This window comes from Magnolia sinica, chromosome 2, assembly GCF_029962835.1.
Source record: "Magnolia sinica isolate HGM2019 chromosome 2, MsV1, whole genome shotgun sequence".
NCBI lineage: Eukaryota > Viridiplantae > Streptophyta > Magnoliopsida > Magnoliales > Magnoliaceae > Magnolia > Magnolia sinica.
Genome location: NC_080574.1, coordinates 104575848 through 104603824, shown reverse-complemented (window position 1 = coordinate 104603824; position 27977 = coordinate 104575848). Strand labels below are relative to the sequence as shown.

General features: G+C 38.1%; 1 protein-coding gene across 1 annotated transcript in view; it reads left to right on the top strand.

The window, feature by feature from the left end:
• The first annotated feature begins 1376 nt into the window (after positions 1–1376).
• LOC131237338 (uncharacterized) overlaps positions 1377–27977 on the top strand; it is a 41479-nt gene continuing 14878 nt past the window's right edge. The window contains exons 1-8 of the mRNA XM_058235044.1: positions 1377–1523; positions 4699–4896; positions 9346–9585; positions 14654–14800; positions 16624–16702; positions 19621–19804; positions 22465–22530; positions 26482–26721. Of these exons, the coding sequence (XP_058091027.1) occupies positions 4767–4896; positions 9346–9585; positions 14654–14800; positions 16624–16702; positions 19621–19804; positions 22465–22530; positions 26482–26721 (1086 nt within the window). The 5' untranslated portion in view covers positions 1377–1523; positions 4699–4766. The remainder of the gene's footprint in view (positions 1524–4698; positions 4897–9345; positions 9586–14653; positions 14801–16623; positions 16703–19620; positions 19805–22464; positions 22531–26481; positions 26722–27977) is intronic.

The window sequence follows — 27977 nt, the reverse complement described above, 5'->3', positions numbered from 1 at the left end:
CATGATCCACTAACAGTTTCGATGACAAATAACCATTTAGACCGTAGGAAGCTTTCAATGATGATTGTTTAACCACCACCATTGTTATCCACTTAAGATTCGGACCTGCTTTATTTTTTGGCTCATGTTCTAAATGAGACGGTAAAATAGATAGACTACGTAGATATACAACACATACAGCAAGGTGGGCCCCACAGTCAAAGATTGCACCCACTTATTGGATCGGGGTTGTAGCTAATCGGCTTTGTTCTAATTTTTTGAGAATCCATTCATCCAAGTGTGGTGTGACAGTTGAGTGGATTGGATGGAATATGCACTGTACAGAGGACCCCATGTTCTTTAGATAGTTTCCATAAGACCTTTTATTTCAAGGAGCATCGATTGCATTGAGTAAACTCTATGGGCCCATTATAATGTATGTGTCTTATCCACGTCATCCATCCATTTTTCCAGCTTCTTTCACGACATGAGTACAGTATTGAAGAATAGCCAAGCTCAAAGTAGACCACACCACAGGAAATAGTGGGATAATCAAAACTTTTGTGGCTTATAATAAGCATTTAACATTCATTATAAATGGTTACATCACCTAATAAATGGCTAAGATCATACATACCTGTTCCACACTGGCATGCATCCATGACCGTACAAATAACCTTGACATTGCATGAGTCTGGACTTCTATTTGTAGCAAGTAGAAATGTCTGGAGATGAAGAGAGTACGGATACTCTATTTCAAACAAAAATCTTAAGAGAAGATGAAAAGCTAGGAGAGGAGTTGAGAGAGAAGAGGGAGAGTTGGGAGAGCATACCGCAAAGACGGGCTCTCTTTAACTTTCTTGCGTTGTTTTGTTTTTATTTTCTCTGTTTCTCTTTTTTATTTTTCTTAAATTTTTTTTTTTTCACATCTGGTTTTTTTTTTTCTTTTTAATAATAAATCCTAGAGATGACATTACCAATAGCAAAAAAGTAAGCAGAGGATCCCTGTTATCCTATAACATAAGATCCTGACTTTAGGGAAGTGGATTCCATATCTATTTTACCCACTCTGTCCACTACTTTACCCAATAATTGTAGGCATTGAGAAAAAAAATGAAGCACATTCAAAGCTCAAGTGTACCACACCACAGGAAACCGTGTAGGTCTCCTGAAAAAAAAAATTTATTGGTTCACATAAGTTTTGGATAAGGGCAGATAAACATCGTTGTGAGCCCTGTGAAGGTTTCAACGGTGGAAATCATTATTCCCACTGTTTCCTGTGGCGTGGTCCACTTGAGCGTTGGCTATTCTTCAATTTTCAAGTCAACTCCTGAAACGAGCTGGAAAAACGGATGGACGGCGTGGATAAATCACATACATTTACGGTGGGCCCAACAGAGTTTACACGGTGCGCAATCCGATTTCGAGTCCGATCATTGTTGCTATGGCATCATTATTTCCTTCATGATCATCAGGGGCACTGTCTTCGCCACTCAAGCGCTGGCATTGAGGGAGAACTTAGAGGGCTAAAGAGGCGGACGCAGGTGCGGCATCTGTACCCTTCATCTTTATTAGGGAAGAGAGCTCTGTAAGGGGTAGATCTTACGGGTAGAGCGGTGTAGAATAGCTGCCGGTGGCCGATGTCTTGGATCCTAGCGGCGTGGATCCAAGGGCGCTGCTGTCAGTCAGGGAGGGTCCAGAATACGTAGAGTACTGACAGAATTACCCTTGTACAAACAGATAATCAACTCCCCACCATATAGCTTACAAAGTTTCCCAACTTAACTATTTGCATGTGGATTTTGTTCATCGTTGTTTGAATAAGTTATAAAACTTTCTATTTCGAATTATTTTATTTTGTAAATGTTGGATGATGCAGTGACAACTGCGTCTTGAAGTGATTTGTGATGCCGTAAATATTCTCGCTGAGATTACCAGTTTGAAGTTAGTTGTATATATGAGGATACTGATTTAAGGGAGAAGTTGGGGAATTTACTTGTACTCCTATGTTTGAGATGTTGATGTTATTTTCTTTATTTACTGATTTTGAATATGCCAAGACCATCATGGGGTCGTTTCCTGATGATGTATGCAATGTCTACATGTGGGTGCTGAAAATGCTGATCCTGTTACTTGGAAATTTCCTACCAGGATTGTTTTCAAGCTGCCAATCTTTAAGTCAGTTCTTCTAGCATGAGTCAGCGTTTTGTTATGTGGATAGGATCTCTGAAATACTAGTATGAACGCAGCAATGTAGATTTGTCTGTTTCTAGTTCAGATGTGTGGAATGATGATGCTGTTTCTGGTGCTCTTGATTCCGTTGGTTATTGCGTCAAAGGTTTGCCTTTTGTGGAGTTTTAAGTGGCTATTGGAAAATTCTCTTGGCCCCAAGTCCGATAAGTGTTCCTATGAACTTTTACAACAATGCTTTTGAGGATTCTGATTGGGAGAGTTAACTTTTGCATGCCTCAAGCAGTACATGGTCATTGAGCTTACGGTAAGGTTGATATTTGTAGGCCCCACCATGTTGTATGCTGGATGTCCAACCCGACCATCATATGTGCCCCTCCCTTTTAGGCCCATAGCCCAAAATCTAGCCTGATCGATGACTATGTGGGCCACAAAACAGAACATAGTTGAGTGGATGGCCACCCATTGAAACCTTCTTGATTGTTTGTGGCGACCGCTGAGATTTGATTCAGAAATATGGTTCATCCATTGTCATTGAGATAGGGATCACACCAAATTTCAGGCCATTCCAAAACTTAGTGGGCAGCATGAAGTGATTTTAGTTATTTTAGGCATGATTACTCTTATTACTCTTATTAATAGATGAAACGTTGCATTCAATCTATCCAGTCGAGATTGGGTTCCACCCCCGCATGGAGGCAAGGGCATCACCTGTGGTTTACCTAGAAACACTTGCTTGCTTGCTTGACTAAGTGAGGGTGAGGTAGCATTTTCCTAATAAAGTTTCAAAAATAAAAAAAACAAGAAAAAAGAAAAAAGTAAAAAAAGAAAAAAAGCAGCCCATATTGTCCAATACGTTCTGACCCACCCCCCCATCTGAAGCCAACTAAAATATTCAAAACCTTCTATGATGCACATATCAAGGAAAGAGTATTGTTAGATGGAACCTTTGCCAACAAGGTGACTTTGTGCGGAAGCTTTGATGTAACCTTGTATGATGCATACATCAAGGAAGAGTATTGTTAGATAGAACCTTTGCCATCTATCAGGATGCTTTATAAAGGACCAAATTACTTAAGCTTGCCTGTCATGTGTTCAGTAGCTTTGGTGTAAATAGATCCCAAGTACGATAGATGGTGAGGTGCCTGTCTTGGATAAGGATGTTTTGCATGAGGGGGCATTATCCATCCGTCTGGATTGCAAGAGTGGAAGCACTATATTGATTGTAGGAAGTGGTTTCATAGTCAAAATCTGAGTGCCAACACCTTGTGTTTCATAGTGTTGCTTACTGATCATTTCATAATCTTCTTTACATTAACCATTTCATAATCTTCTTTACAATTAGATTAGAGAAATTACTACACATTCATTTCATCCCACATGATCATAGAACAAACATAACAATTGCTTAGAGGTTGTTCGGATGCTTGGATTTTGTTATTTTACTTATTGCTGATGGGACTTTAAATAGGAATAGTTGTTGAAACAAGATTCCTAAACTCGACCCAAGTAATTGGAACAATGCTATGATGATGATGATCTTTATAAAATATATTTACAACATAAGATGCAGTATAATGTATTAGGTGTTGTACAAATTATATTATGAAGTGTGTACTAAATAGTTCCACATGTATTATGATACTGCTGCAGTCCTATCCATGCTGTATGCCTGGATCCAACCGTATCTAGTACCCATTTACATGTCGTATGGTCTTAAGGGCATTTAGGTATCTGCGTACCATAAGACACATTGTTTTAGGGCGATTCCTTTTGACTTTGGCTTTAAACTTAGACTTGCACTCACTCTCCTGCTCTAGATTCATAGGCTTTTATGCTTCTAACATTTTTGGAATAGATGCCTTCCCTGCTCCTGCATTTGAATCCTCTTCTGCCTTTTTCACATGTTGTGCATCTTAGAATGAGTGATTCAGTTTTGGGGGAGTTTTGATTCCGGGGGATAGATTAGTTCAATAGATGAGAGCATTTTACTACTGGACATGATTCATTCTAGGTCATTCATCAAATTTAATTTGACTCGTGAACATGCAGTATAATCAACTGAAAAAGATTAAAGCTAATGATGCTTCCCTGTGTTCATGGGAAAGTATCCTTCAGATTGTGACCGTGTTTCTTTCAGGTCAAACTTGAAGGTAATGAGATTCTAGTTGGAGCACAGATCCTAAATATGAATTGAGTGCTAAAGAAGGAAATTACACTTTGGTTATTTCCACTTCAGCTATAACATTTTCTATTGAATTTGATAGTGGGTCCAAGTGCACCCTTGCTTGGGTGATGGAGAGCAATTTTTTTAAAAAACTTTTAGGGTTTTTTTTTTTTTCCTGCTTGTGTTCTATTCAGCTGACATGATTTTTTTATAAGTATCCCTTTCATAATTTCTTAACTTTGGATATTGCAACTAAAACTTTTATTTATTACTTCAGTTACAAGTATGTCTAATGCTGTTTTTGTCATTTGTTTTCTTCTTTTCTTCTTCTTCTTCTTCTTTTCCTCTCTCTTTCATTGTAGGGTTTTTCTGCTGTTGAAATATAGAATCTTTTTCACATGAGAGAAGTATATGCACTTTGATCTTGGGAATGACTTCTCTAGTTGGACAAATACTTCTGCCCTCTGACCATGGGCGCAAGGTGTGGGAAGATCCATCTTTCATTAAGTGGAAAAAGAGAGATGCTCATGTTTCATTGCGTTGCCATGATACAGTTGAAGGTAAATACCCACTTTTACCATCTATGTTTAGAAAAAAGGATACAAGCACAATAGATGGAGATTATTTGTTCTAAAAGCATTTCTCTGGAAGAACTATTTTCAGTATGTGTAAATATCCGTTTTTAGTTGTATCAATTGAATGAGATGCTTATGTTGAATATCATGTTGTGAAACATAAGTTCCGGTGAACCATTAGTTATAAAATCTTCATGGATTTTTAAAATTTTCTTCTTCTGTATGGATAATAAAAGTGTTCAGGAGTGCAATAGTGCAGTGTTTTAGGGAGGATCTAGTTAGTGATTCTCTAATGACATATATATTCTGCTAGAATTACCCTTGTACAAATAGATAATCAACTCACCCCCGTCATGGTTGTTAAAGTAGAAACCTTGTTTGTTTGGTGGTCCTGCAGATCACCATACCTTAATAATTTTTTAATATATGTTAAGAGAGAGGGGCGTGAGTTCCCATATCTCTCAATTCTCCCTAGCTTACATGGTATTAGAGAGCACGGGTTTTGTATAACCCTAATCCCTAAAAAAAAAAAAATTAGATCTTGCTGCCGCTTTGCAACAATAGATTTCATTGTTGCCCTTCCCAGCCGCACCTCGCTGCCGACCCCTGCTCACAACCTTGCCGTAAACCTTGAAATTCATCTCGATCGTCGACAAAACCCAAACCCATTCCAACCATTGCCACTCGCCACCCATCTTCCCAAATTCTGGTTGTCAACAAAACCCAATCCCAGCCCCAGCCCCACCTCTACTTCCTGCCCAAAACCCCACCTCGTCAACAAAACCCAGCCTCACCTCCATCTTCTGCCCAAAACTGTTACCTTGCTGCCGTGATCTGCTGCTGCCTGAAACATCTACTGCTATCTCTCTCATTCTTCTCCGATCGACGTCAACCTCGCCCCTGCTGGAAAACCCTCTGCCTGAACCTACTCGTGACCCATCTCCCAAATGTAACCTCTCTGCTGGACACCACTGGTACCCTTCATCTTACAGATCTGTCTGTTTGTTGCACCAGACAGCAACTGCACGATTCTTAATAGCCATTGGGTGTTTATTTGGCTGACTATTATGGGCCAGATTTCTGTGGGCCATCATCTTTATTACATCTCTGATCTGGCCATTGTTGTGGTATATTGTGCGTTGCTTGTTTGATTTTTACGTCATGGGTAGCGAAAGTGATGATGTGAATTCTGCTTTGAAATATGAAGTTCCTTAAATGACTTCAGTTGAACTACAAGGGGTCTCTAATTTTCTTCCTTGGGCGCGGTCTGTCAAGCTTTTCTTAAAATCTAAATGGAAACTTAAACACTTGACATATAGTAGTCCTTCTGAGTACTCTTCGTCCTATCTTTAGTGGAGTGAGGATTACACACAAGTTATGCATTGGTTATTTGCAAGTATGGATGAGACAATGTATATCACGTTCATGTGTCATGAGACAACTAAAGAAGTATGGGAGAATCTGCACCAGTTATACTTGACCGAGAAGCACATGCATCGCTTCTATGACATTCTTAAAGAAATTTGTAATATGAAACAGGGAGATAATGCTCGATTCAAAGGGTTGTTCGATGAGGGGGTTATGTGTTATCCGTACACTAGTGATATTGCCCAGCAGAGATAGTTTAGACAGGAGCTTGGTGTGACTCTGTTTCTTGGGGCCTTGCGCCATATCTTGAACCCGTCAGATCTCAGATGCCAAGGAGTGATAGTGTTCCCTCATTGACTGATGTATTTGCTCGTGTCCTTCGTGTTTCTCCCCCATCTACTACCTCTTTTGCTAGCTATAGTGAAACCTTGGCTCTTGTGACAACTTTTGGAGGTAGGGGTGGTCACGGGGGACATGGTATTCGACATGGCCGTGGACATAGTTTCTCTTTCGACCTCATTGTGCAGTCTCACTTTTGCACTCACTGCAAGAGGACGAATCACATCGTTGACAAATGCTGGCTTCTTCATGGCTGACCTCCTAGGCCTCTCGTGGCCAACAAGGCGATGTATTCAGATGGTGGACCCTCTAATGATACTTCTAGTCCTACTTCTACACGCGATTCAGTCACCATCACGGTTCCTCTTGATGCCTATGAGAAGATGATGGTTAGGCATATGGTGATAACAGTTCCATCTTCCTCCATTGCTACTCTAGCCGACATAGGTAAAGCTCGTTTTGCGTCTTCTTGTACCACCTCTTTGGTGATTGACTCAGGGGCCACAGATCATATGATAGGTACATATCATTTCCTTACCCATCATCCCATCTCTTACTTTATTTCTTATCATCAATTAAGTTCTTCCTTTCATGCCTCTACTCTGTCTCTGTCACATGCATCTATGCCCTCAAATTACCATGATGCATTGGCACATCCTGATCGGCGTAAGGCTATGGAAGATGATATGGCTGCTATGTATTAGACCCATACACGGGAGTTGGCTAACTTGCTTGCTGGGAAAAAAGGCTGTAGGGTGTTGATGGGTTTACACTATCTAGTATCACCTAAGATGGATCCGTTGAGCGGTCAAAAGCACAATTGGTTGTCAAGGGTTACACCCAAACCCAATGACTTGATTATGAGGAGACATTTTCTCCTGTCACGAAACTCAACTTTGTTTGAGTATTTATTTCTATTGTGGCTATCAAGAACTGGCCTCTTTATTAACTCAATGTTAAGAATGCATTTCTTCATTGCGATTTACTTGAGGAAGTTTACATGGAGCAACCATCTGGTTTTGTTGCTTAGGGGGAGATCAGGAGGGTATGTAGACTTAGGAAAGTGATTTACGGCTTAAAACAATCTCCAAGGGCGTGGTTTGATTAGTTCAGTCAGGTGTTACTGACTTATGGCTTCTATCGGAGTAAGGTTGATCACTCAGTCATTATGAAGCATAGTGATAAGGATATGATAGCATTAGTTGTATATGTTGATGATATCGTCATTATAGGGAGCGACAAATCCAACATCTTAAAGCTCAAGAAGCATCTTTAAAAGCATTTTCAAACCAAGGATCCATGGCTTCTTCAATATTTATTGGGTATTGAGGTCGCCAGATCAAAGTTGGGAGTTAATCTTTCTTAATGAAAGTATTTTCTTGATTTGTTAGAGGAGACCACCATGCTTGGGTGTAAACTAGCTGATACGCCTAAGGTGAATTGTTCGATGACTCGGGTAGATATAAAAGGATGGTAGGCAAGTTGATATATCTTACCGTTACTCAATCAGATATTTCCTTTGCCATCAGCATTGTGAGTAGATACATACACCAATGAGAGTTCCGTATTGGGAGACGGTTCTCAGGATTCTTAGATATTTAAATAAAGCACCTGGCTAGGGGATCTTAAATTGGGCTAACGGTCATCTTTAGGTAGAGGTGTTTGTTGATGCTGACTGGGCAAGTTCCATAACAAATAGGCAATTTGCTTCAGAATATTGTACCTTTGTTGAAGGAAAATTTTTCACTTGGAAGATTAAGAAGCAAAATGTCGTGGGCCGTTCTAGTGCAGAGGCAGAGTATAGAGCCATGGGTATGCAGTTTGTGAAATGTTATGGCTTAAGTCTTTATTACAGGAGCTCCAATTATTTTTAGGTGATCCAATGGTGCTTTATTGTGATAATCAAGCGGCGTCCCACATCGCAAATAATCTAGTCTTCCATGAGAGGACTAAGCACATAGAGATTGACAGTCACTTCATCCGTGAGAAGATCACTTTCAAAGATATTACCACATGCCTATATTCAGTCTAAATCATAGGTTGCGGATATCTTCACTAAGGCATTATCATGTTCACATTTTTCTTTACTATGTTCCAATCTGGACATGACAGATATTTAAGCTACAGCTTGAGGGGGAGTGTTAAAGTAGAAACCTTGTTTGTTTGGTGGTCCTGCGGACTACCATACCTTATTAATTTTTTAATATAAGTTGGGAGAGGGGCGTGAGTTCTCTGAGCTCTCAATTCGTCCTAGCTTACAATGTCTTCCAAAGTCTCCCAACTTACTGTTTGCATGTGGATTTTGTTCATCGTTGTTTAAATAAATTATACAATTTTCTATTACAAATTATTTTAGTTTGCAAATGTTGCATGGTGGAGTTACAACTGAATCTTGAAGTGAATTGTGATGTGACAAATATTCTTCAGTGCAAATTATTAGCATGAAGTTGTATGTATGATGATACTGATTTATGGGAGAAGTTGGGGAATTTACTTGTACTCCCAATTTTTGAGGTGTCGATGTTATTTTCTTAATTTGCTGACTTTGAATATGCTAAGACAATCATGGGTTCATTTCTAGATGATGTATGCAATTTCTACATGCGGGGCTGAAAATGCTGATTCTTTACTTGGAAATTTCATATCTGGAGATTCGGGACTGTTTTCAAGCAGCTAGTCTTCAAGTCAGTTCTTCTAGCAGAAGTTAATGTTTTGTTATGTGATCAGGATCTTTGAAATACTGGTATGAACGCAGCAAGGTAGAGTTGTCTGTTTCTAGTTCAGCTGCGTGGAATGATGATGCTGTTTCCAGTGCTCTTGATTCCGCTTGTTATTGGGTCAAAGGTTTGCCTTTTGTGGAGTCTTTGAGTGGCTATTGGAAATTTCTCTTGGCACCAAGTCCTACAAGTGTTCCTACAAACTTCTACGACAATGCTTTTGAGGACTCCAATTGGGAAACATTGCCAGGTAAGTTTTATTGAGTTAGCTTTTACATGCCTTAAAAGTGTATGATCATTGAGGTTTGTCTTTCCTTTTCTATACTTGTTACATGTTTTATGTTATACTTCATTCTACCACTATCCAGTTCTTTATCTTCCCACTGTAACTGCTAACTTGCAGAAGATAGAACTAAGTGAGGTAGACAAAATGAGAGGTGCATGGTCATCGACATTTGTCTTTCCTTTACTAAATATGTTTTAGGTTGTACTTGATCGTCCCACTAACCCATTCTTTTATCTTCCCACTTTGTAATTGCTAAGTTGCAGAAGATAATAGTGAGAAAGACAAAGTCAGAGAGCCATTTATGTATGTGTGTGTGTGTTGTGTGTACACACCGCACTAGTGGGGGGAGGGGAGCCAATTTTCCTAAGAACTGATTAATAAGCATTTATTTGTTAAATTTGGACCAATGAATATTTTCATTTGGCCATAAATACCCACTAATCAGCCGGTTCGAAAATCAAATAAATTCTATCTAAATTCAACACCATGATTTGCACAGCTTAATTTAAATTCTTTTTCACATGTATGATTTCTTAGTGCCCATGTATCAATTGTCGTACTCTACTCTACTGAAGAATCATAGTTTTTTCTCCTTGTAGAATGGGAGAGAGCATAGTCGAATGGATATTCAGTTAGTCATACCTTTTATAAGTTCCCTAGGTCCCAGTTTCTTTTGTTAAAAACCCTCCCAGTCCCATGTCCTTTAAATAAGGCCAAGTTTTCCAAAAACTAAAAGCGAAAGAAATATAGGGCTGAAGGCTATAGGAAAATGTTATAAGGTGGTCCTTAATTGTAACTTATAGTAAGGCTGAGCATTGTGGGCCCCACTGTGATGTATGTTGGACATCCAAACCCGTCCATCAGAAGTGCCTTCCCTATTTGGCCCATAGCCCAAAATCTAGCCTGATCCATGACTACGTGGGCCACACAACAAAAAATGGTCGAGTGGACGCACACCCATTGAACTTTCCTGATTGTTTGGGGGGCTCACTGAGATGTGGTTCTAACATCTGGCCTGTCTATTGTCACCTAGATGAGGGATTACACAGTTTTAGGCCATTCCAAAACTTAGTGGGCCCCATGAAGTGATTTTAGATGTTTTAAGCGTGATTTTTCATTGTTCTAGCTTGGACCATGGGCCGGGCTTTGACCTACCACCATGGCCATTGGACTGGGCTTGGGCCTCGCATACATGGCCCAATCAATTTTTAGGTCGTGCTTGGGCTTAGGTCATTTAAACTTGACAGGACCCGATATATATATATATATATATATATATATATATATATTATTTATTTATTTATTTATCCTACAAATATGCCATTCTAATCCTTCGGCAACCATCCATCTTGAATGCTAACCATTGGTTTTATTCCTCTAAAATGTTTATTTTTTGTGCACGTGTGACCCACTTGATAAATAGATAGATTAGGAAAATTCGAGGGGGAAACAGGGATTTTATCAATTTTCAGGCTGAGTCGGATTGGATTGGGTTGTGTTAGGGCCCAAACAGTTTTTTGGGGTCGGGATAGGGCATTCTATGAGAGGTCCATGCAGGGTTTAGGCTAGGCCTGGGCCTTGGGTCTTTAGTGTTGGGTTGGGCGCAAGCCTATGGCTTGGGCCATTGCCACCCCTTGATGTGGACTAGATGCATTATGTATATGAGAAGGTTGCGCGTATGTCATGGTGTGTTGTAACGGTCATTACATAATGGTAATGGTGGCAACCGATATGCGTTACCAGGTTGTAATGATCATAGTGGCTGTCTTGGTGGCAACTGATACACGTTACCAGGTCGTAACGATCATAATGGCTGTCACAGAAAAAAATGACCTGTAACGGTCAATTATGGGGCCAATATAGGTTTTTTTTTTTTTTTTCTTTTTAAAAATAATTATTTTTTATTGTTTATAAAGGTCCTAACAGTAATGGTAGTGGCTGTTACGGCCATCATTATTGCTACGGAATACCTTGGCGTGTGTGCATGCATATGTCTGTGTGCATGCGTATGAAGGTCTCAAATCCAACTGGTTGGACTATAAGTTATGTTCACCCTAGTGGATAACATACAACCTTTCATGCGTGTGACATGCAATCTATCTGATAGGTTGGTGACGTTGGTCCCATCAAGACGGACACCTTGTGCAAAATTCAACCATATCCACTCATTAAGTGGACTGCAGTTGTATTTTGCTATTTATCAATGGTTCTTCATTGTTTTCTATGGTGCGGCCCACCCGATGAGTAGATAGGGCTGATTTTTGCACTAGGTGTGATCCTCATGCATGTGTGCATCCTCGTGATCCTCGTATATGCTTTAGCATCATCCGGCAGGCTTGATTTTTGTTCCATGGCTTGTCCCTAGTTGTATGAAAGAGTGAACGGTTCAAATTAATGATGGGGTGTCCCACGTGTCATTAGCTCCAACCCCCCCCCCCCCCCCCTCCGCACACACACACACACACACCCCTTGTCTGGGGCAGCAGCACTCCAGCCCCTTCGGATAGCATAATATTCAATTTTTTCAACCACCTCTTCCAAACAGACAAGCTTTTCTTAAGTGAATGCTGCATCCAAATGTGATTTATGCTTCTTAGAAAAGGATATCCTTATCCAAAGTGAGTTGTCAATGCATCAAAACAACCTCTAAAGTTCCTCAGGCATTGTTTGAATTGAGAGATATCTAGAAGCAATTGATAAAAAACCCTTGCAATATTATTACTTTTTCTAGAACACATAGCCTTCACATATCCTAAATCTCACTGAGAAAATTGGTCAAAGATAACACTAACATGTAAATGAAGACATGTACCTAGAATACTTACCACGTATTGTGATCTATATACATATGCCGCATGTAGATTAGAGTTATTGCTTCTCAACAATATGTATTTTTGCACCCAGATCTGATTGGAACACGGTACTAAATGACAGATTCTGCACCCAGATCTGATTGGAACAGAACAAAATCATTACACATTAGTAACATCATATATTTTGCACCCAGATCTGATGAGAATAGGATAGAATCAAATATTTTGCACCCAGATCTGATGAGAATACGATAGAATCAAATATTTTGCACCCAGATCTGATGAGAATAGTATAGAATCAAATCACATAACGCATGAGACAGATTCTGCACCTGGATCTAATCGAAATATAACACAATTGAAGCACAACAGTAATGGGACAAATTCTGCACCCAGATCCGATTGGAAACCAACATAAGTGAAGCATGGTAGTTGTAGGACAGTTTGCACCCAGATTTGTTCTAATACACCCAATCAGTCAGCTTACAGAACACATTCCCATTTCATATAATCTGAACAAGATTCTTGGTATTCACTTAAGATGACAGATGAACCATTCTTTCCGCAGATCTGATCTGACAGATGTCTGATCTGCAATAGACTAATTGGATCTGATTGATCACTCTTCAAACACATGAAAAGAAAAAAAAAAAAAGCAAAGGAAAAGGCATGGTTCACTCAATTGGCAGACCTACATTTATGGAAATGCCATATGGTTTCTAAAATCAGCTGTACGGCCCTATTAGTGCAAGCACATTTATTTGATCAGATGCGACTCTTATGGGATTGTGAACTTTTGGAGTTTTGACTGAAGAAAGGAGAAAAAGGGAAAAGACAGAAAGCATAGGATTTGAGCTACCAGTCTGATGCCATGCAAGATTATATTACAAGAAAGAATGGTAGGGGGATTGGGTGCAACAGTTAGTGGACTAATCTGTTTGGCTAACCTTTTGTTTTGATAAGGGATGTAGTACAATGAGTAAAACACCCACACAAGAAAAGGAAAAAAAAAGCCTCATGCATAATCATCTTAACACCCTTCAATGCATTTGTCTGAGGACAGTAAAAAATGTCCTCTATGAGGTTCCTTTCCTAACAGCGAAGGTGTAACCGTTGTCTAGGGGAAGGCACTTCACTTCGTCGTATTGCTAACTCATTTCACAGCAACGTGCAAGTTGAGCCTTAGGTTATATATTCTTTCAAGTTTTGATGGTTCAAACACTGACATGTCATTACTGCAAGAAAATCATTTTTTCTGTTCGCTAATATTACTGTGCTGAGTTCGAACCTCTACTGTGGCATGTGTTCTACACATCATTTTTCTCATGCCTTTTGCTTGGTTTCTAGTGGCAAGTAGTGTAAGCAAGCTGGTAGTGCAGCTTCCACTGTATCTTGACTGCTGGCCCAGGTTGTTGCTTGCAGACAATGCCGGTGTGTTCCTCAAGAGTGATATTTCAGGCTCACAGTGGAATGCACCTTAATCCTCCTCTATATGCTCGCTATAGGGAGTGACATAAAAGGAAATACCTTTTAGAAGTTGAATGCTTTTTTGCTGGGATTTGCCAAGCATGCTTGGAATGGATTTGTCGCTGGTTCCACACCTTCGTGGAATCTGTGGCTTTTTGGAGGAAATTTATGAAGGAAAACTTTGTGTAAAATATTGCTCGATATGAAGATAACAGGCTAGCTGCAGAATATGAAGATAACTCTTAAACCGCATGTGCATATTACTGCCGCCTTCTACAGAATATGAACATAATACTGAAAGGAAGATGCTTTTGGAGAGTCGTTGTCATCATCATCATCATCTGAAAGGCCAATCATGTATATGTCCACGTTATCCAAGGTGCGCTCACATTCACAGATAAGGAAAAGGTGCCCACATGCACTTTGATTGGTTCATGTGGATGGTAGGACCCACTTATCCAAGTATGGTGATCTATTCCTACTTGGTTTGATTGCTGCTGTGATCCAAGTGCTCCTTTTTCTTATCTACACAAGTGAAATTAGCAGGGCCTCTTATCCAAAGTATGTTGCTTGTTGAAACCCTTTTCTTGTGCCATTTAGTTGTTTCATCTTTAGAATCTTTGATTTGAATGAAGATATTTTTAGCCCTTTTAATTTCATGGATTCTCTTCATGTTTGTGTTGGTATATAATCCTAGAGAGGTGCTTTGTTGAATTGCTCTTACGTGATTGTTATTGTCTGTAATGATGCAGTTCCTTCGAATTGGCAGATGCATGGTTTTGATCGACCCATTTATACCAATGTTGTGTATCCCTTTCCACTTAATCCACCACATGTTCCTGAGGACAATCCCACTGGCTGTTACAGGAAATACTTCCGTATTCCAAAAGAATGGAAGGGTATGACTTCAGGGCCATATTGTTAATCTTCTTACTGTTGCTTATTGACTGTATCAGTTTTTTCTCAAGTAATTGTTATGCTATTATAGACTCCATCCCAGTTTCTTCACTGATTGGCATCAATTGTTATTGCACTGAAACACAGGCAGCATATTTCTCTCCACAGGCTATCACAACAATTCTTTGTCATGCTCCATTATCCAAGAAGTCACATAAATTTCATTTCCAGTGACAAGATTGTGAATTCTGTGAAAGTTGCATCAGATGTTTTCATTACTGTTAGCATGAGTTTTATTGTTGAGGAACTCTAGGGTCCCAAGCCCCAGCAACCACAATTTCTTATGCTTTAATTCCATTCATTTGGGGTCCATGGACTGGTGATCTAGACTGTTGATTTGATTTGCCAATGGGGTATGCTTCCAAAATCTCCCTGGTTGGAAGACCCTAATCCTTTGACTAGTGGCCTTCAAATAGATGGTTGAGTGAAAAATTGGAGTTGTCCATATTCGATGTAAAAAAGGGCGATGATTGAAGGGCTAGAATCTTCCAAGTACAAGTGATGCAGCAAATCAACATATTGGGTCACTGGACCATGGGCCTACACCTAGGGAACCGGGGCATCAGCAAACTGTATGATTGCAGAGATTCAGTGCCACATAATTCCTCTTTTCTTTGTGCAATGCACTGTTTTGAACTTCATTACCAAAGAGCTTGGGTTTATGTATTTTGCTTTTAGTCTTCTTTTCTTGAGATTGATGTTCTATCACTGTTTCTTTTATTTTTTCTTATGTGTTTTGAGTGAGTGCGTGATTGTCTTTGCTGGCAAGTCCGAGTTAACATATTTTTGGTCATGCCACTCTTCATTGGTGTCATTTATTTGAGGAATGTGAATTTGGTAGTTTCATTTTTTGGTCATGGTTTAAAAACCTGAGAAAAGTGTTTGTACCGAGTCTTGGATAACATTATCCATAATATCTAATATTTTAAAATAAAAAATATTGTAGATTCCTGGTAGTTTTTGCAAGTTCATTTTTTTTTTTTTGGTTTATTTATTATTATTATTATTATTATTTTGTTTATTTTTTATTTTTTATTTTTTTTTGAGTTTTGTCAAGTTGGCTTGACTTGGTCTTGACTGAGTCGTGGTTGAGTCTTGAGAAATTCGAGTTTTTCTCTTTTGATTTTTTTGCACCCTTGTTGTTAAAGTATAGAAGTGGGAGAGGGCTTGTTAACAAGGATGGGACCCGAGTGATAATATCAAAATGGGTTTTGTAAATCTGAACTCAATTAAGTGGGATAAGGCCAAATAAAGATAATGTTGACGTGATTTAGTTCAACAGTGGATGGTTATCTAGTTCAATGACGACAAAGATAACTGAAAAATGGTTTTTCTTTTCCCTTGTGATGATTAGATTAGTTATAGGGCACTTGAGTAATAAGTGCTCCGTTTTTTCTTGCCTAAAGTATTAGCATTCTGAGGACATTGACTAATAATCGTCATAGCAAACAAAGTGCTCCTATTTGTGAACATATGTTTCAGAAGATGAGGTGTGAATTTTGTTATCCAAGAAATGGTGTTTTTCATGAGTTTGTGTAATTGTATTCCACAAGTTTTCTTAGTTCGTTTGTGCAAGCTCCATCTTGGGTGTTAAAAGAAGCTATTTACGAAATAACTTGCATATCATCTTTGACTGATGTGGGATTTACTCTTCATTGGCTTTGTATGCTTATTTGTGTTGCTCCATTATAATGTTTGTTTTGGTGTCATTTGTTATGTTCCCCTCAATTCTTTCTAAAATGATATGTCAATTGGCACTTGATAGGTCGTCGCGTCTTGCTGCACTTCGAGGCTGTTGATTCTGCTTTCCATGCCTGGGTGAATGGGGTACCTATTGGGTATAGGTCTGTATCATGCATATGTAGATGTTCTTTTTAAAAGTATGATGACAGTTTGGATTGCATTCTTTGATTACCTCTTTTGTTACATTATCCCATTATTATTATTATTATTTTTTATATTATGCTTTTCGACACTAAATTTTTTTTTTTTCGTATCAAATTATTTTTATTGTTGTTACTATTATTATTGTTGTTGTTGTCGTTGTTGTTATAAACTTCATTGACATGAGAAGGGAAGAGACGATTATGTACCGCGATGATGGGTAAAAGGTCCAATGGAGTAGGTGCGTCTGAGATGTTGTCTTTAGCAAAGCAAAATCGTTAAAGTTATAAACTCCTGGACACATGCATAATAGAATCAAATACAAAGTCATTTTGGCCCCAATCTCAGAACAATGGTTGCTCACTTGCTCCAGATGGGTCCACTACAAACAATTGTACACACACATATCTTCCCACACACACACATATCTTCCTACACTCAAATTGAGCATGAGTAGCGATCATGCCCTTGCTTGCAACACATGCTTATTAGATGACGATGACAAACTTATCTAGTTAAAAAAAAAGCAAGTTGGTTATCAAAATTCTGATATGACTAGTGTTCGGAGTATTGGTATCGCTACAAGTTTTGTTGGCCAGCGATATGAAAACAATATCAACATCGCTGATAACTGAAAATGCGGGGAAACATTGGGGAAGCATGTGGAAATGGTGGAATTTTTTAGTGAAACCTTAGGATATGCTAAAATACACATTTGTTTATTTAGTAATAAAAAAATTGCAAAAAGAATGCATAAGTAATAAGTTTCCATTTAATGGGGGCCTAAAAGCATGTCTTGTCGTTGGAGATCAGTCGAACCATCCCATCCATCTCATCCATCCATCCAACCATCCCATTTATCCATCCAACCTTCCATCCAAACATCCATCGCTATTTCAGAATATTGACAACACACGAAATTTCACCGAGAAATCATTGACAATTGGAAAGGAAATGATAAATTGTGGTCTTGATATCACCTATGTTGCGATAATAATAATATCACGATATTAGTGATATTATTGTCGACAATTGAACACTGCATACAGCCATGTGCCCATTAAAAAATTGAAATGGATTTTTTTTTTTTTAATAAACAGATTTTTGGCTATATCAATACATTGGAATTTACATAGTCGAAAATATTGGTGATACATTGGTGATATCGATACATTGGCAATACAAGCAACACCTGGAATTTACATAGTCAAAAATATAGGCAATACATTGGCGGTATTGATACATTGGTGATACTTAGCTACATCACCGATACCTGGAATTTTTGATACTACCAGTGTTATCGTTATCACTACTAGTGTTGTCGGTATCACTGAGCTGGTGAGATGGATAATATAAGGGATTTGATAATATTGGGGATACTTTGAACAATACCTTCTAAGTAAAGCCTTCTGCCACAAGACGAGCTTTGTGGCATCCATTGAGCTTATGCTTGATTATTAAGATCCATTTACATCCAACAGCCTTTTTTCCTGGGAGGTAACTGAACAATGTCTCCTGTTTGATTTTTTTGAGGGTGCTCATCTCTTCCAGCAGGGTACTTTTCCACTCATGATGAGTGAGAGCCTGATGAACACTAGAAGGGAAAGAGATAGAAGGAATACTGGAAAAAAACACAATAGAATGGTGTAAGAGAGTTACAGGAAATGAAATTGGCATCTCCTATGTTCTAGGAGGCGGTAGAAGAAAAAGGTTTAGGACAGATGGTGTGGTGATACCCTCGTTTGTGTTACTATTCAGTAAACTTTATGGGTAGCGATGGATAGGGGATCAAGGATCTTATTGTTCCACCTCATTTGGGAATGACTTTGCTTGGAATCCACATTTCTGACGGAATTTATCAGACTTGGAAGTTGAGGAATTTTCTAGATTCCTAAAAAAGAAAAACAAAATGCAGTGTAACACCAATGTCGGAAGATAGGGATAGGTGGAAATGGGACCTAATTTTGAAAGGGGTTTCACAGCTACTACGTGGTCAAGAAAAGGGAAGGAAGCACAAGCAATATCAAGGCTGAGGTGCAATCCAACCACCACACCACACCACCCACCCCCCACCCCCAGCACATCTTTTGGATGGTTAGCAGTGAAAGGTAATTCTCACAGTTCGTTTCTCTCAAATTGTTGCATATTATGCATTAAAGCTGAAAAACAACCACCCACTCACTCATACATTGCAAAATCTCCTCTAGTGTTTGTGGAGGATCCTTTGTCTCTTTGGGATTCAACAGGCAATGCCATCAATGATAACGGAGCTCTTTCAAGCTGGGAGTGGGGTCTTGTTTAGCAAAAAGCAAGTGGCTCTGCGGCATTTCGTAGTGGACTCAATGGAAAGAGTCCAGCAATGGGGTTTTCAACAACAACTCGGCATCTGTGACTGTGGTTTTTCAAAAGGCAAAAGCTTATGTGCTTTGTTGGGCATATGGGGTCCACGTTTTCATGGGCTGTAGTTTATGGAACAAATAGATATGGCTATTAGTGATTCCCAGTAGCCTCGGCCAGGACATACGGGTTGATTGCTTGTCAATCCCGTTCCTTTGCTCTATTTTTATATCTTCTGTAACTTTTTCCCTATACATATTTATATAAACTGTTGCCTCTCTCTCTCTCTCTCAAAAAAAAAAAAAAAAAAAAAAGAAAAAGAAAAAAGAAAGAAACAAAGAAAGAAAGAAAGAAAGAAAGTAAAAAGAAGTGATTGTGTCACATTTTATTTCGTCAAGTGCATCTGGAGCATATAATTGTCTTGGATTGTGATTCTTCCCAGTACACTACTTGTGATCCGTCATACATTTGGATGAGAGTTATCATCATTTTCTCTATTCAACCCATTAATAGAGAACCTCATTTCTATGTGTAATGCCAGTCAGGACAGCAGGCTTCCTGCTGAGTTCGAAATCACTGATTACTGCCACCCCTGTGATTCGGTCAAGGAAAATGTATTGGCTGTTCAAGTGTATAGATGGAGTGATGGTTCGTACCTAGAAGATCAAGATCATTGGTGGTTGTCTGGTATTCATCGAGATGTGCTTCTTCTAGCAAAGCCAGAGGTTAGTGTGCCTTCTTTGCTATTCACTGTTTTCACCTGCTTGGTAGATGTCTTTCATTTAAACCAAATGTAAGATTCATTGAGTAACTTGCTTATTTGGGAAAGAAAGTAATTAAGTTTCTACTTTGGGAAATCCTTAGTTCAATCAGGGATGGTTGAACACCATTAGAAGTAAGACATGCCCTTTGGTTGGTTATGCTTTGTTTGGAAGCATGCTCAAACCACATTTTCCAGAGAGAGTTTTGCATACAACTCACCTTCAAAGAGCCTTGGTTGGGAAATGCATGGAAAGAATATTATGCATTGAGTGGGCTATTGCTTTTCCATCAAACTGGCGTAGAATGATTATTCTGCTTGTTTCAATTTATGCCTTAAACAAGAATGCTGTCAGGTTCATGTGGAAATTGGTTTTGCCTAGCTGCAATTTCAAGATGCCTCAACATGCCCGTAGTTCCACACTTCTTCTAAGATTTATTGATTTCAGACTTGTTATGTGGGTAATCATGTTATTCCTACTATTCACCAATGTATGTTATTTGTTTGTTCGCTTGTTAATGGTGGTATTTTACTGAAGGCAACCCCCATGTCTTTGCATGTGCATTATTATAGCAATGAAAGTATTGTATTTGGCCTTTTTTTAAATTTTTTTAATTTTTTTTTTTTTTAATAATGGTTTTGGGGCTTAAAAGCATCTAAGGAAAACTCTAGAAACCACCCTAAAAAGCTCAAATGAGTATGTGTGGGAGTGAATGTTTCCTATGGATCTCTCAGAAAAGTGACATTTTCTTGAAGCATATTTCAAGCATAAGAAGAGTGGATGGAAAGTGTCAGCCTGTTTCTAGTCCTAAGTTCTAATTCTCTTTATCATCCTTCAATTCTTGTCTTTTTTACACCATGCTTCTTTTCTATCTTATTGCCAATTTTTTTTTTTTTTTTCCTTCATATTTTTTCCCTTCTCTCTTCTTCACTTCTTTCATATCTTCTAGCTTTATTTGGTCCTTTTATCTTCCCTTTCATGTTTAGTTTAAAAGAAGCATACGTTCATTTCTTCTTATTTGCTGTGTTATGCTATGTTTCAAATCAAAATTCTTTTTTTAGTGACCTCATTTCCTTCAGAAATATTCTTCCCTCAAATTATGACCATCGACACTTACATTTTTTTTTAAAGAAATATCTGAAGGGATGATCACACCTTTACTCAATATTAAGATGGTGTGCTGAGGTAGATAATTATATCAAGCTTTTGCTTTCTTTCTTAAAGTAATGAAGTTATTGTGCTCTCAGTAGATGGCACCGAGGTGTCGATCCATATTTTCCATGCCTTTTATAAACGACATTGATGAGGACATCACGTCACGTACACCCTTACGTATGTATCGAAGGAGGAAGTGGGCCGCGCTGATTTCCCTGTGGCTAGGCGAGTACCCGTGATCGTGCTGAAGACCCCATGTGCATGTGCGAGCATTTGGAAGACCCCACACTGGAAAGATGCACATGAGTTGCTTTATGGAGTGATCCAGACCGTTGGATTGGAGGGACGCGACGATTGGGCCATTGGATCGCATGGATCACATGATCGGGCCATTGATCGTTGATCGTCCACATCAGTTTTAGACTTTATCATATTTTATGATTTAATTTTTGATTATTTTATATTTGGACACGTTATGAGTGTTTTAGTTGATTTTATTTAGACTAGGACTATTTTCGTTAAAGTTCACAAGATGGGGATTTTTGTAAATTTTGAAACTTCTTGGATCTATAAAAGAGGAGGGCGTGCGACTTCTTCCTCATTGAATTTCGTGATAAAAAAAGAGAAAAGCTCTTGCTTTCTTCTTCCATCTTCATGCGATTTGAAGATACTTCCATGCGATTTGGAAGGAAGATTGGTGCGAGACTAATCTTCATCAATAGAGGTGCAAGGTCTCCATCTATCCCCACACCGCATCTCTTTTCTTCCCCATCCAGGTATTTCCTTTAGATTCTTAATTCTCCCATCCTAAATCTTCATCTTCTCCCAAACCCAACTTTCCCATACCCATCCGCAATCAAACCCTAACCCTAAACCTAAAATTCTCAAATTTCCTACTTTTCCAAATTACTCAAACCCTAATTTTCACCCTAGGTTGTATTAGGTTTCCTATTTTAAAATAGACTATATCCTATGCTAATTGGATGTCTCTACATCCATTAGATCTTAGTTTTTTTTTTTATTTAATGATTTTGAGTTACAATGTTGGTAGCTTAGGTTAGGATTATGCATGGTTTTCTTTTGATTTTCATGATATTTATGATGATTATAGTGATGTTTGTATTTTTTTTTTATTAAATATCTTAATTCGGCTATTTGATTTCACATGTTACTTAGTTCATGCATCGGTCTTACACCAGACATATTGTTAGTTAGATAGTGTGCATTCATCTAACTTTAAGTTACCTATGATGAACAACAATAACTTTGACGTCATTACTCGCAATGTAGATGTAAACATGGTTAATCACTTGTGCCATCTGATGAATTCTCTAGTTCAACATGTAATATGGTGTTCCTCCTTTAAAAAGAAAAGAAAAGAAAAGAATTACAGTGTCAGTTGCTGTTTGTGTGTTGTAAGTTTGTGAAGGCATACATGATTATAACACAGGGAACAATTTGTTGTGCAGGTGTTCATCACCGATTATTTTTTTATGGCAAGCTTGGGTGACAAATTTTCATATGCAGATATTCAGGTAGGCTTAGAAATCATTTGTTTACCCCATCGCACTTGATTGAGAAAGGCTTCCTCTGTATTGAACACAACTGCTTCATTGCTGGATTTGCTTGTTTAGACTTGTACAGTTTCCTACTAACAATGAAGCTATGCGTCTCTTCATTTTCCATAACACTGGTAGTGGGTGTGTTATGTGTGCATCTGTTGTTCTATTGGTATAATTTGTCATCCGTATCCTCTGTGATTGTTGATATTGTTCACATTAGCTGCTTCTTTTTGCCATTTCAATATAAAGAAATGGTACGTTTCCTTGAAATCAAATTGTGGTGAGGATTTGTCTTGTATCTGAGCATCGGCTCCAAACTTAGCTGCTAAAAAACACACTTGAAATTCTCCAACTTTTGTGAGATTTGTAATCTTATGAGAAGACTAAGAAGTGTTCTTTGTTTAAAAGTAAAATTAATAGAATGGGAGAAATTTGATAAGAGAAGTGCATGGGTTGAATCTAAAGCATTTATAGTAAAATTCATGTTAGAAATAGGATACGGATACCTGAATTCGTAGCCGTGTCCTGTATTTTGGAAGTAGGGAGTTGTATCTGAGTTCCTCATAGTCATGTCTACATCAGTATACAGACATAGGCAGCATAGTTTTGAAGCAATCGCTATGTTTCTCATACCCAACTTTTTGGGACACATGGTGATACATAATCTTCAGTCTGAATCAAATGGGTCTTGTTTTTTGACTGATATCACTTTGGTCTTGTTTGGACCATAATTACCTGAATCACAGTTTGGCTGATTCAGGTTCAAATGTTTAGTTTGCAATTCGATATATTTCAAATTCGTCAATTTGCTGGGGTAGGCTCATTTAGTCCAATTTTCAATTCGCTGGATTCATAACTCGTATTCGCCTGGTTCAATGTATAGTACAATGCTCTAGCTTCACACACACACACACACACACACACACACACACACACACACATATTTTGAAAGGTAACACTACCAGGGATTGAACCCTGGATCACTTGCACACACTACACTGACTGTACAATACTAGCTCGACATAGTTTGTTCCTATTAATATAATCAAAGGTTGGAATTCAACAAATAAATACCCATTCATCAAAGGTTAGGAGGTTAGGATCATTAATTAGTGTAGCTTTTGGTTGGTAACCTATCTACCAATGTTGTCAAATGGCATACGCGATCCAGAGTGATCATTTGTGTGTGATCGCTTATGTGATCTCACAATCACATAAGCGATAGCACACATTTTTTTTAGAAAACTAAAAAAAAAGGAAAAATAGGAAAAAATGAAAAAAAATCTACAAAATTAAGATAAACTTAATGTAATTACTACTTACTAGAATGTTGGAATTCAACAAATAAATACCCATTCATCAGAGGTTAGGAGGTTAGGATCATTAATTAGTGTTGCTTTTTATTGATAACCTATCTACCAATGTTGTCAAATGGCATAAGTGATCTTGAGTGATCACTTGTGTGTGATCGCACACATTTATTTTTAATAGAAAACTAAAAAAATGGAAAAATGGGAAAAATAGGAAAAAATGAAAAAAGTCTACAAAATTAAGATAAACTTTATGTAATTACTACTTACTAGAAGTGATCCATTTTTTATTTTTTTATTTTTTTAAATTTTAAATTTCAATATTTCATTATAATTTGCGTAATTAGTACCTAAGTTACATTACATAAAGTATAATAATCAACAAGCCACACTTAACACTAAGTCATCTCCTAAGTTCTAATTCATTAACAAGTAAAATAACTACAAGTCGTCAATTTATTAAATTTTTTTTTTTTTTAATTATTATTGAGAAATGATATCTTCTTGATTGATGAGTTCCTACTTCACTTGATCAATGTTGTCAAATCACATATGCGATCCCGTGCAGTCCACTGTGTGTGATTGCTTATGCGATCGCAAAATTGCTTTGGCGACGCACCTTTTTTTAAAAAGGGGAAAATTAAGAAAAATTGGACAAAAATCTCCAAAATTGAGATAAAAATTATTTAATTACTATAAGTAATACATTTTTTTCTTTTCCTTTTTAAAAAATAAATCGATTTCATTGTAATTTGTGTAATTAGTAGTTAGCACCTAAGCTATAATAATCATCATGTAACCAATAACAAGTCAACAACTTATTAAAAGTTTAATTTTTAATTTTTTTAAAAATTTTTTTTAATTTTTTTTTAAGAAATGAAATCTTGAAGAATGAAGACTGATCAGTTATAATACAAGTAACATACCGTTACAAGTTACAAAATTCAAACTACAAGTTACAACTTATTAGTTAAAAAATACAAACTTTCAAGCTTTAAATTACAATTTACATGCTTAACAACTTATACTACTACATACATTGATCACTCTCCCATTGTGGCACCATCACCATCATCATCATCGTCGGAGTCATCTCGTTCTTCAACGTATACTTCATCTTCTTTTGTTTTTTTTTATCATTGGTTCACACAAGTTGCTCATCCATGTCCAATGGTCGATCATCTTCTTCTTGTACATCTTTAATCTCAATATCATTTTTTTGGCCTTGACTTCTATTAGGCTTTGTGCTACTACTCGCCTCTCTTCTCCACCTTTGAGTTGAGGAACTTACTCCAGGTGCCGATCCAAAAGTGGCATCTTTGACTTGGGCCCATGTTAGGTCATCGCCTGTAAAGACTGGATCTTCTATTTCCACAAGCCACTCACTATTTGCCTCCAAATCACCTAAGCAGATAGGATCATGGAAACCAAACTTTTCTCACCTAGCTTGGAATCGTTCCCACAGCTTTTGGTTGTATTGGACGAAGACCATGTCATTGAGCCTTGGAGAGCTTCCCCCTTTAGCACCTTTTTGGTAAAATCTTTTTTATTCGATGATTCGGAAACTGTCGATTATCAGATCACTAGAAATCTTTTACACTTTCTGCTCTTATGGCGCCCCTCCTAAGGTGGCATCCTTTGTATGGCTGGTGGGTGAGAAGCATATCCTAACCATTGACAATCTTCAGAAGAGAGAGATGATCCTCCCCAACATGTCTCTTGTGCATGAGTGAGGCAGAGTTGACTGATCACCTATTCATTCACTGCTCCTATGCAAGCCAACTTTGGTTGTCATTTTTAAGCTATTTGACTTAAAAATGGGTGATGCCTCAATCAGTTGCTGACTTATTATGGATGTGGCATGGTGTTATTCTCACTAATGGATGGACAGTTCCTTGGTGGTTGATCATTGGGGGAACGCATATATACACATCTTTGGTTGCTACTTTGAGATGAGATGAGAAAAAGACTGGGAGGGGGTTTTTCCATGTAAAACTGCAGTTATTCGACAGTTCTACACTTTCTAGAAATGTCTTTTGGTGCTGGCAAATATTGGAAATTTAGTTTCCTGCAAAAAAACTGTTTTCTGCAGAACTGTTTCATGGTGTCCAAACAGGCCCATCTTGTTTTTTAGGTGTAAGATTTTTATGAAATGGCTCCACTTCTTTTACATTTTATTTCTAGTTTAATTGATTGGAAAATCCGCTTGTGAGAAATGCAATATATGTTACAATGTACATATAAATACATGCATATGTATACACATATTGTGGGTGGGGCTCCTTGAAATCAGGATGATCCAATCATCAGATGGGCCCCACCACTGTCCATAGAATTTAGAGTTTTTGAGGCAATTTTACATTTTATGTGGTGTCCCACCTAATGATTGGAGCAGCCTGATTTTTTGGTGTCCCTTCCTCATTGTGAACTGCATCTGATGCCCTTTTTTATGCCATACAACACTGTGGGCCCCCCACACCACTCACCACTCGACTCTATGTGGAATCAACTCCAGTGTGTGCGTGTGCTTGTGAGTGCATGCGTGCATGTGTGTGTTGGACTAGAATATCACTGAAAATATTTATCACTAACGTTTAGCTGTACTGTTGTCCAGATTGAAGTAAAAATTGATGTTTTTAGGGAAACCTCTGAATATGATGTGCTTGCCAAGTACTCCATAGAAGCTATGCTATATGATACTGCAAGGTGGTATGAATGTGATGGCGATATGGACCCGCATTCTCTCTGTGTTGCTCATTTGGAGCTCAATCCATCTCCCAGTGCAAGTCTTGGGTTTCATGGATATGTTCTTGTCGGAAAACTAGAAAAGCCCAAACTCTGGTCTGCAGAACATGTGAGGAATCTCACTTTTTTTTTAAAAATTTCTTTTTACTGTTCTGTTTCTTATTTCTAAGTTTCTATGGAAGTTTATCAGAAAAAACCTGTACCGACATATGTAATTTGTTACATTACTGATTTATGTATAAGAATTTTTTTTACTTTATATTTGTAGGAAGTTTAGTCTCTTCAACTGGCATTGTTTTCGTAAAGATTTATAAAGAATATAGTTCCAGCTGCTATGCACGATCTTTGTATTAGACTTTTTGAGACCACATTGAAATTTCATATTTTTTTGTCAACTATGTTAGAGGATTGCTTCTATTTTTCATCTTCTTTCTTCTCAATACAAAGAAGTAGGATGAAATGAATACATCTAGCTGGTTCTTGTTTTCTCATTGTTTGAGGTTGCTATCTATGAAAGGAAAAGAAACAGTAAGTTTTATTTTATTTTATTTTTTATTTTTTTATTTTTCTAAGATGAAATTCTGTCTTGAGTATTGAAATGTGCAGACAGTGGAAACCATGAAGTCCTAGAAGAAATCCATTAACGAAAAAATTGTGAAATTGGGTATCTATACCAAGTATTGGAGCTGGTAGGATGCAATAAAGACTTCAAATGAGGGAACAGGACAAATCACTGTACATCAGCTAACTTCTGACTTCCAGTTTGAGCTCAATATGAGAGATCATGAGTGCTAACCAGTTTTTTGTGAGGAGATGCTGATCTTGAGACACGATCCTGATAATTGTGTTTTTTAGTTTGTTTAGCACAGTGATGTACATCTCAATGTTCTCCTGATTTTTCATTATATGGCATGGCTAAATAAAAGATCAAGTCATATTCAAGGTATTCCATAATGGTATGGCCACCACTGTTACTGTTTCTCTTGTGGATCATTATGGGGCTGCTATGCATTACCACTGTTACCATTACGGGGCTGCTACGGATTACCACTGTTTCCATTACGGTCCTGCTACGGGTTACCACCGTTACCATTATGGTCATTAATTAACTGTTTTGGCGTACCATGATCATATTGCACTTGGACCAGAGGTGGCAGTGGGCTGGGCTACCTGGCTTGGCTCTGGTAGCCTAGCTGTGAAGGGCCAGGGCTTTGGCCCCTAAACTTGTCCTGAGGGCCGGGATTGGGCTAAAAATCTAGGCCTGGTGTTCAGGCTGGGCCTAGGCTAATGACATATAGCCTGGTCCTTAGGCCTTGTATATATAGTATGCAGTATATAGATCAATATTTATACTGGCAGGGTGTT